The 10,507-nt window shown below is 56.0% G+C and overlaps 1 protein-coding gene across 1 annotated transcript in view; it reads right to left on the minus strand.

Moving 5' to 3' along the window:
* Positions 1–2,380: 2,380 nt before the first annotated feature.
* LOC113204310 (uncharacterized) overlaps positions 2,381–10,507 on the minus strand; it is a 14,225-nt gene continuing 6,098 nt past the window's right edge. Inside the window, exons 2-4 of the mRNA XM_052268881.1 lie at positions 6,460–6,734; positions 4,866–5,264; positions 2,381–4,780 (exon numbers count right to left, since the gene is read on the minus strand). Of these exons, the coding sequence (XP_052124841.1) occupies positions 4,172–4,780; positions 4,866–5,264; positions 6,460–6,734 (1,283 nt within the window). The 3' untranslated portion in view covers positions 2,381–4,171. The remainder of the gene's footprint in view (positions 4,781–4,865; positions 5,265–6,459; positions 6,735–10,507) is intronic.

A 10,507-nucleotide genomic window follows, 5' to 3' on the forward strand; every position in this document is an offset into this window, starting at 1 on the left:
GGGGGGGATAAAAATGGGGTGAGTTGGGGGTGCCTACCTGCCCTGTGACACCCTGCCCTACCAAAACTGTTACGAACTGACGCCGACCAGCGGGGAGAGGGCAGGGTTCGTCGCCCTGTTCGCACCCCTCGCCCTCGGGCCTTAAGTAAAACGCCTGTTGGGTAGACAGTGTTGCCTGCTAGGCACAAATCACAAATCACTATCTTCTTTCGTTGTATTTCTAGTGGTTTGTTTTGGAACACGCTCGCTCGAGCACCTCCCCGTCACACTTCTCACCTCAGTAGTTTGGTGACATTACCCGGCCGATCAGCCCCAGTCGCGGGGGCGGAGGGACGTGGGCGTGGGCGGGGCTGGTGTGTCGGCCGGGCGGGCTGCACCCTGCACTGGTCCACTTATTACGTGGTTCGGACGCATGCGCGGGATTACCGGCGGGTGGGGCGGGGGCTGCGCGGCTGGTCGAGGTGCTAATTGGAGCCGCGTCAGGACTACCTCTGATGTCACCCGTCGCGCCTGCCGTGCTCCGTCACGCTCGACCGTCAACACTTTCGGCCGCAGGCCGGCACTATAGGAACTTCAAACGCTAACCGAAACATGTGCAAAAATGTGCCATAGATAGATGCCATGTCCTTCCGTCGGCCAAGGTATGCTCGATAGATGCTTGCCGTACTCGACGTGTCACCAAGCGTTGCCAGTCAAGAGTCAATAAGGGTCACTGACCGCCATCGCCCGCCCCGCGCTCCACTGTCAGGGGAGAGCGAGCGAGAGCGAGCGCCGGGTCGGTAGGCAACCTGTTCCCCCAGAGCAGCCCGGTCACGCTGGAGGCCTACCGTTCCGCCTTGCCCCCTCCCCCACCCCATTTCTCACTCTTTCTCTCTGCCTCCCCCCTCTCACTTCACCTCTCCCTGAGTAGTTGCCTACCGTGTCGAACGAAACTTGTGATAGGTCATCCTTGACACGGTATAGACTAAACACTGGGATATACTTGAACTTAACTAGGAGTGAAGCTTTTCTTATTATTGGAAGTCTTCTTCACTACTACCTACTCAGCTACCGCCTGCTGGGTGGACCCTCGGCAGCAGGTAGTGGCGCAACCACCGCAGCAACATCCCGCCCAGAAAAGCTCGCTCCTACTTGTGTTTTACCATGGTCGAAATATCTAGTAGGAGCGAGACGCCGCCGCGGGGCAGGTGGCTGACAGTAACAGGAGTTGGACAAAAGGAGCTGGCATATCCCTGCCTCCCCCGATCCCCCAGCCACTTTCTATCCATGTCGCACAATGGTCCTACCGCACTGTTTGGAAAGACAATAGAAGGGCATCGGACACCTCCAGTGCCCTGACACATTTTTCTGGTTTATCCGATTAGTTAGGAACATGTCGTTTACCTCATCGTTCTCTAAATGGCCGTAGATAATGTCATTATGGTTTGGGAAATCATTTCTGTACTAACGGTACTAACTCGAACACCCCGGTCGGTACGAATGGCAGGCTAACTTGTAAAACAGTATAATAATGCGTGGCCCGGCAATCGTGTTACTAATTGTTACATTCCAACGTAATGGCGTTGTAAACACGCAATACTGCATACTGGTATAATATGATGAATTATATGTGCACTAACGTGCAACGTGTTAAGTCGTACATTACCACCATCACTTTCTCAGGCTGTCCCTGTCCCGTTGACATCCGGACCCTGACTCGGTGCGTGCTGCCCGGCGATGCGGCTCGTTGCGACTTGCGACCAGTTTGACGTCAAAAGCGTCCCGGAACCGACGGACAGAGTGGCAATTGACTGTCTCGTATTTGCTTGTTTCATCTCGGAATACTGTGTACTGTGTACTGCGTACACTATACCGTGTGTCAGGGCTAAGACACAACAGTGTTGCGGGTTTGCCTTTCATAGGGGGGCCATGGCGCCTTAGGGTTAGACCGAGTAGGCAAACCCACTATGCATTGAAAATGCTATAGTCAGATATCTTGATCTTAGGAAAGCGAGATGAGTGACACAAAAAAAAATGTCGCTCTCCTAAGAGCGAGATATCTGACTCTCACTCAATTTGATTAAGAATTTGTGATCCTCGCCCAATGAGAGTGAGGTTCTCCACTGCAATTGGGTGAGGTCAGAGGTCAGGGAAATCTCACTCCTTCAGAGTCCCAGGTAGAACACGTTTGTCAAAATGATGTCAAAATGACCTCATTTTGACCCTCAACGTAAAAATTTACTGCGCCTAGGTAGCCAGAATGAGTTCATTTTGACGTCAAATGAGGGTCATTGACGAGTTTTTGACGATTGTGTTCTACCTGGGGTTAGAATTCGGTGCATATGTGATATATATCAATTTCTTGCCGATAGAAGGTCTAAAATAACGGGCCTTGTTTCTTTAAAGGAAATGAGTTTCTTTTATTCAGTAAATTTGTCATGTGTGTTTCGGATTACCCGATGAGTTTTCTTTTTCAAATATGTTTGAGAGAAACGCTATCTTAGATTCATTGAGCATACTGAATAGTGATAAAGTCAATAACTTATTAGCTAATATATTAGTCCACTGCCATTAGGTTGACATGTGTGGCAGGACTTTGGTGCCAATTAGACACATTAACACCAAATTTGGTCCAAGTATAATATAAACAGGTACAAAATACATCACGCTAGTCTAATATTGTTTGCACTTACGTAGAGAAAAGATCATTTTCATTTGTCAACTCATATTCATAATAAAAACAAACAGAATGTACAATATAAAACTAGTTATACAGGAAAAGAGTCCAGGAGGATGAGATCCATGCACGTTTCGTGAAACAATAGTACAGAACTGGCAAACAGCCTGGGACTATCGAAATATAGCTTGATTTGCGTACGCACGTACGTTACGCGCGTCAGGTTTTTTAATATGCCTTTTCAGCGTAACCAACTAGCAAATTGGGCCAACTAACTGGTGGCTGATTCACGCGCACTTTCTTAATTATACTGCACCCACTCGTGCGGGCGGGTTGCCGACTCGCACGGGGCCAGAAGGAGCACACCGAAACATTTATGGCTCTGAACTACGAATATTTTAATAGAACATTATCCCCGCACTTTATACCATCCACATATTTTTGGTTTGGCCCAACTTGCACGTTAGTTTTGCCCAGAAACGCCACTAAGAAAACATAAACTGACGCACGCGAGTACTTAACTGATGCTCAATTTTTGATAGCCTCCTCAGCCGTTGTCTTAGGCCACATCATTTTCGTTCTAGATCTACATCCTTAGGAATGTATAGATACAAAGAAGTCTTGATATAAGTAATCTATGAACGGCAGAGAAACTGCATTAGCACGCTGGCTTACCTATAAGTAAACAGTCAGTAATACTGTAAGTACATTCAGCCGAGGCTTAGTCTTACTCTAAAACGAGTTATCACAGAAAGAATTCGCACAAATGTGGCCCGAGCAGAAACGCTTCCGTACAAAATTCCCCTTGGCCGACATTCTCGCCTCAAATCACAGTTTGGACCTGATTTAAATCTAAACTTAAAAATATTCAATAAACAAAGTCCACAATAAGTAGAGGGGGACGTATTAAAATTTAGACAATAAATTTTTGAATAGATTAAGTTTTGTAACAAATTAAAAATATTGAAAAATAAATAAATATACAATACATTTCATACAAAAATCAATAAATTACAACGCTATATACAAATCGAACTTTCGGATGCAAGTCTTCGTATACAAATATCCGACCTTGTTATATACACATTTATAAAATTAAAAGTCATTCTCAAAACACACAGCTGTACAGAACAGCGTGATCTTTCGAGTATGATGTATAAATAGAAATAAATAACGTCTTTACAGTCGATGTATAAAATAATAGTAAGGAACAATGTACAAGCCCATATGCCATCATAGCGCCCTGCAAATGAAAATTGGATGACAGGGCGTCAGACTAGTGCAAATGTCTTAAAGTACGATTCAGATCGTACGTTCATCTTCGCGAGAACACCAGTCAGACGCGGAGAGCCTGGTGTCGCACTCTCTGCATGGATGCACGTCGCGCCCTCCTCGCTCGACGTACGCTTGCGCGTACACCTCGGAAAGAAACTAACTACACCGTGTTTGCCTCGGGGAGGCCTTTCATTGGAAAAGCACTTCGAAGCCCAGTCGTCGCCCCGGCCATACCGCGGTCTATGAGAAGTTCCTAGGGCCGCTGTGGGGCTGGTCGTGCCACTTCGCGGGCCTCCAGGGCCGGCCGCCGTTCTGCCTGGCCATCTCCTCCATGAGCCGGCGCCGCATGCGCTGTCGCTCGCGCTGTTTCCGGCGGCGGCGACGTCGCTTCCTCCGCGCCTCCTGCTTGTCCGCGCCGCCCCGGGCCGCTCCGCGGGCTCTGCCCTTGCCCTGGCCGCGGCCCTGGACGCCGTGGGCGCCCTGGACCTCGCCGCCAGGGTGGCCGCGCTGCTTGCGGCGCAGCTGGTTGCGCTGGCGGCCGCCGCCGTGACCGCCGTGCAGGCGGTGTGGCTCGGAAGGGCAGCCCCTGCCGCCGGGGCCCGGGCCGGCCTGGCCCTCCCCGCGCCGCACCTTGGGCGCGTGGCCCAGCTCGCGCAGGATGAGCGCCCAGCCGTACAGGGCGTCAGTGTACGCGGACACGACACCCCAGTCCTGGATGAGCGCGCGCGTCAGGTCCGGCTCCGGGTCCCAGCGGCTCGCGTCCACGCCCGCCAGCCCGTCCGCCGGAAGCCCCGCGGGCGGCAGCGGCAGCCCGCGCTCCTGCATGGTCGTCTCCACCTCGCACAGCATCTGCAACAGAGGTAGCACGTTAGCACATGCCCGTCGAGCAAAGCAAGAGTTGGGGTTGGGGCGAGCACTCCGGTTCGACACTCACCCCTTTGACGTGGCTGGCCAGCTCGTGCATGATGAGCGTTCGGTTGCCCAGGCCGGGCTTGTCGGCGGGGTTCCTCGCCTTCTGCAGCTCCATGAAGGTGGCCGAGAAGTTTTGCAGGGCGGAGCGCAGCGCGGGCAGCACCTGGGCGGCCTGCGAGTCCCTGTCCAGGCACGTGACCTCGGCCCGGTACCAGGGCACCTGCTGCTGTGGCAGCCAGTCGTACGAGTACTGGTCGCGGATCATCTTGACCTGGCCGTACACCTGGTTGATGTTCCTGCGACGGTGCCTCAGGTGCGCCCGCGCCACTCGGATGCCGCTCCTCACTGTCCGCAGGCTCCAGCCCTTGAGCCCACCGCCAAGCGCGCCGCCCTCCATGGAGGGGGAGGGCCAGTCGAAGTCCTGGAAAAGGTGAAGGCCGTGCGTTATGCGGTTGCTCATTGTCCTCGCTCTCGCCCTCGTACCTCGATTATGAGGGGGCCCAGGGGGAGACTTTGTATTCAGTAACACATTTTATTGCACCGGGCGGCTGATTAACCCCGTGCACCGCTCCAGTTATGCTGTACCGCATTCCTACGTGTGGGCCGGTTGCCTACTCGTTTGGTCCGTAAGGCGCCATGGACAGGAGGCAAACCAACCAGCCCGCACGTAGGAAAGCGGTACAGTTCAACTCTAGCCCCAGAACGGCACGGTGTTAATCATCCACCTAATGTAAATATACCAGGTGGCTGATTAACCCCGCCCACTTCTGTAGTTAGACTGTACCGCACGCAGGAGTGCGGGCGGGCTTGCCTATCGCCCCTGTCCACGGCGCCTTACGGGCCGGGCGAGTAGGCAACCCGCCCGCACTCGTGCGTGCGGTACAGTCTAACCACAGAAGTGCGCGGGGTTAATCAGCCACCAGGTATGCACCCTTTAAAGGGGAACGGAGCCATATGAACGTTTGTTTATTGTGAGGAGGAGATTGGGGGCTTCAACGTATTTGACAGTTATTACTTGAAACAACCCGATTAACGATATACTGTAGATTAAATTTAGCTGATGTGGGATCAAAGGCACAAACCTCTGAACTTTGTGTGCGCCTACCCACCCGGTTTTCTGACGGGTACTTTTTTCCACGCCTTGTTTCTACCATGTACCAGGTGGCTGATTCACCCCGCGCACTTCTGGGGGGTTGCCTACTCGCCCGGCCCGTAAGGCGCCGTGGACAGGGGTGATAGGCAAGCCAGCCCGCACTCCTGCGTGCGGTACAGTCTAACCTACAGAAGTGCGCGGGGTAAATCAGCCACCTGGTATGTACCGGGTGTAACTGTGAATACGCAGCAGTGTTGCGGGTTTGCGTACTCTTTACTCCCGTAAGGGGTCGTTCACATACTACATAGTATTGGAGGGGGGGGGGGGTACAAATATTATGGGGTCCCAAAATGATCAGGACCATCATTAGAGTCCGACCCCTAAGGGGCCATGGCCCCTGCGGCGATGTTGAGTATGCAATCCCGCAACACTGCTGCGTATTCACAGTTACACCCGGTACGCTGACCTTTCCTTAGTCTAACCCCCCGCGGGCGGCGCGTTTGCGCCAGGGCCGTGTACTTACGTGCGCGTTCTTGATGGGCCGGTGCGGCCGTGGGTTGCGCGTCGGCGTGGTCATGGGTGCCACGGCGACCGAGGTGCCGCACGGGTTCTGCCAGGGCTGGCGCGCCGGCTGCCGGGCCGGCACCTTGCTGGCCGCGTGGCGCGCGTGGCGGGCGGTGTTCCGCGGCAGCCAGGGCGGCCCCCGCGGCGCCGAGCTCCGCGACGACGAGGACGCCTGGGCCTGGGTGGGCCGGGAGGCCAGCGAGCATGCGAGCAGCACCGCCAGCCCCACCGCGGCTGCGACAAGAAGGAGAACAGAGGCGTAAGGTTATGGAGTTATGGGGCTCCGGCAGAGAGTCAAACAATGTCCGACTATGGGGTTGCTGGGGCTGGTGAGGGAGGGAGGCAGGGAGGGAGGGGGGCACTGCTGCCCGTGCGATGTGTAGTAGACGCGCAACAGCAGCTGTGTACGGCTGTAACCTGACCCCGTCCATGCCGTCTCAGTCACGCACCATGAGAAGCACCTCGTCATCGCCTTTGGCACTGGATCAACATTTTGTTGTCATTTGTTGCTGCTTGTTAGAAGTAATAACAGCAGAATGTGCTGCGCGTCTTCCCCCTTACCCTCCCGTCCGTCCGCCCTTCCGCTTGTTCATTTATACCCCCTCCCCCCCCCCTCTCTCTCTCTGTCTCTCTGTCTATCTCTCTGTCTCTCTCTCTGTCTCTCTCTCTCTCTGTCTCTCTCTCTCTGTCTCTCTCTGTCTCTCTCTCTCTGCCTCTCTCTGTCTCTCTCGCTCATCAGCCCTCTCGTCTCCTCTCTACTCCTCCACCCAAGAATGGTTGCGATGTCAGCGGACGACATTGCCGATGCAGCAGACGACATCAAACAAGTTCAACAATCGCCACGTGACAGCACGTGACGCAGCTGTCCCACGGCGCGACGCCGCGGTGGTGCACGGCCGGCCCCGGGGCCGGGTCCTTGCAATGGCGGCGCACCGCTCGGGTCAAGTGAATGTAGCGGATTGCGAATGAGGATCTTTCCTTTGACGTGTCTATCGGCTGTGCGGCCGGTGCGACGCGCTGCACGGTGCGAGGCCCGTGAGGCGGGCACTTACATAAAGTAACGAGGTTCGGGCGGAGTGATGTAACAGACGGACCCGCGCGCCTGCCTCGATCCGCCAAAGCTGAAGGGCTCATCGCATTAACCCCGCGGTCAACTCGTTCGAACGTCTACGAGCGGACACGTGAGCCGGCTAACTAACGCGTCGTCGGTTGGCAGTGTACTCGGCTTGGGTTTCAGCTCTGCAATTGGCGCTGCCCTGCCCTACCTCGCCTGACGAGTTTTCCTCTCTCCGTCCTTCTCGCTCACGCAGCCGCGTCGCGTGCGACGGAGACGGGCCGATCGTCGGCAGGGCTTGCTTGCAGCCGATTGGCGAGCGGCCGCAGTGCCGGTGCCCCGCGGTGCCCGCTGAGCCGCTGCAGCTCTGATTGGCCGCCCCGGGCGGTGGTCGGGTCCCGAGCGCTGCCAGCCTCCCTCCCGCCGGAGCGAGGACGGGCGGCTCCCGCGTATCACTCGCGGGGGTGGGCTAGCTTACACTCATGGGGGTTGGGCTCGCTCGCGTGTCCGGGGTAGCGCCGTAGGTACTCCGCGCCGTGGTTTGGGGCGTGGCCGGGCCGCGCTGCGCTGAGTTTTAGAATCTCTGGATAAACCTTTCCCCGCGCGCACCCTACCAGCACCGAGAGCAAGGGCCTACGGAACGCTTCTCCAGAAACACAAGTGCTCTGCCGGCCCTCCAGGTCTCCAGCTGCTGCAACAAGCAGCGCCAGGCCTCTTGCTCCAGACAATCACACGTGGGTCAATTACAAAAAAGGGGCCCAATTGCTCCCCGAATTGGGGCGAAAGCTGGAAAAGAGAGCAAAGGAGAAGGATGACAATTATCGAAAGAGCCAGCTGGTCTCTTCTTTTTGCCCGGGGCCTTTTATTTCCTCTCCCTGCGAATTGCAGTGCGGAGAGAGAGACGGAGGGAGGGAGAGGGAGAGAGAGATAGAGCGAGAGAAAGAGGGAGAGAGAGAGAGACGAGGACGAATAGATGGTTTAGACGAGGAGAAGGAGACTGCGGAAAAGAGAGGTGCATGTTCATTTATGAGCGACAGTCAATATTTGCCGGTGCGCCCTGCGCCCGTGTCTCCTCCGCAGGTACCTCGGCATGGTCGCCGCCCACCCGCCCCGGCCTGCTTTTCTATTTAACGTTTCCGTTCCGTTTGACGGCCCTCGTCGCGAGCGAGCAGGAAAGGGACAAGGCGGCGTCAACAGTGAGAGAGACGGACGTATATATCATCTCTAATTTTCCTTTGGAAGCGAGTTGCACCCACAGGGGGCTTGTCGGGCGAGGGGAGGCTGGAAGGTGGCGGAGTGGGTCCAGAGCATCTCGCGTCCCGTCCCGCCCTGGGTGGACCATTATTCCGCGTTTACTGACACGCAACTGCACTGCAGTGCCGCGCGTCACGGTGTCTCTGTGCGTGCCGGTGTGAGTGCGTGTGTGTGTGTGTGGTGTACGCATGTGTGTCTGTGTGCGCGCGCAACCTTTCGTGTGTTCATTACGCCGGCTACCGCGCGCCGATCACGCCGAAATCACAGAGTATGAGCAGAAAAATTCCTTCGAAATTAACTCCCTTCTTTTGACACCACCACCGGACTCCCTTTCCGAGCCGGCGTCCTGGTCCACCAGCTTTCCTTGGGCATGCCCCCGACTTCCCCATGTTCTTTTGACTCTCGGGCGTTGAGTTTGCCACCTCCCGGGGGCTTAGTCGTCAATAACAACATGAACGAGGGTTTTAGCGACGTTCACGATATGGGTAAAAACGTATAGGGTGCGCTGGCGCTCGGGACTCCACAGATCAGATTTGTGTTAACTGATTTCTACACGCCCTCAAAGTAAAATTAAACAATTATGAAAACTACCGCAAACCTCAAGTGATGTTTAAATTACAAAATTTGAGTGATTTTGTCAAAGGATGAAAGAGAAAAATCTCTGTAAAAGGGAGGGGGGCGGAGAGGGAGATAGAGAGAGGGAGAGAGAGGGAGAGAGGGGCAGATAGAGACAGAGAGACAGAGAGAGTAGGGGATGCGTGCGTGGCAGGGTCAGGACTTCAATCACGTCCTGATGTCTCCTCATATTACCCGCGTCGCCCCTGCGACTGGGTAATAATAACAAGTTGGTCAAAAGTAATAAGGAATCTGTCCCGTCGCTCCATTAGGAGGGCATGGGCCCCGCGGCCCCGGCGGGCCCGGGCGGGCCCCGGTGGGCACCACGGGCCGAGAGCCGAGTTCCTAGAACGGCTAGCAGCAGCATGCTGGGCTGCACTCTCTCACGACGCCCCTCCGCCGCCGCGCCACGCCCCGCCACGACACGATAGGAACGCGGCTCGCGTTGGGGGCCCCGGAGGTGCATCGCGGCCTGATTGGCGGGGGCGGGGGCGGGGGCGGGGGCGGGCGTGTGTAGCCCGTGTCACACGTTTACAAGTGCGATACGCCTGATGCCTATCGCCTTGCATAATGAGGGCGCGGACACGGTCGTGGCCCGGCTGGGCTGCGCTGACTGGCAGTCCTCTATCCGTCTATTAGCGCTCTGGCGATGCCATCGCAGGGGTGTTGCCAATCAAAGGCAGAGCAGCGTGAGAGGCCGAGGCGACAGGTGCCGTGCCATGCCGTCCCGCCCCCCGCCGTCCCGGCCCGACCCGGCCGCGGCTGACAACCGCGTCACGCGCCTTCGCGGGGCCTCACAACAGCGGTCCGGAAGTAGTACCGGAGCGCGGCGACGACGAGGACCTATTTTCGGTCGACTTGCCCGCGGTGCACGCCGCGCCGCCGACGCCTCCCGCGCGCCCGCCTGCCTAGCGGCAGCCGCCGTCACGAAAAATAATTTCAAATGGATGCCAATGGCCAACAAGTTTTATTAGATTATTGAGCTGTCGGCTCTCCTGTTACGCGCTTCTTAGAAAAGGACTCTGGGCTCCACGATTCACTCTCTCCTCCCACTCCCCCTTCCCCATCTCTCCACTACGGCCCA

The sequence above is a fragment of the Frankliniella occidentalis genome, unplaced genomic scaffold, assembly GCF_000697945.3.
Source record: "Frankliniella occidentalis isolate FOCC.00 unplaced genomic scaffold, Focc_3.1 Scaffold78, whole genome shotgun sequence".
NCBI lineage: Eukaryota > Metazoa > Arthropoda > Insecta > Thysanoptera > Thripidae > Frankliniella > Frankliniella occidentalis.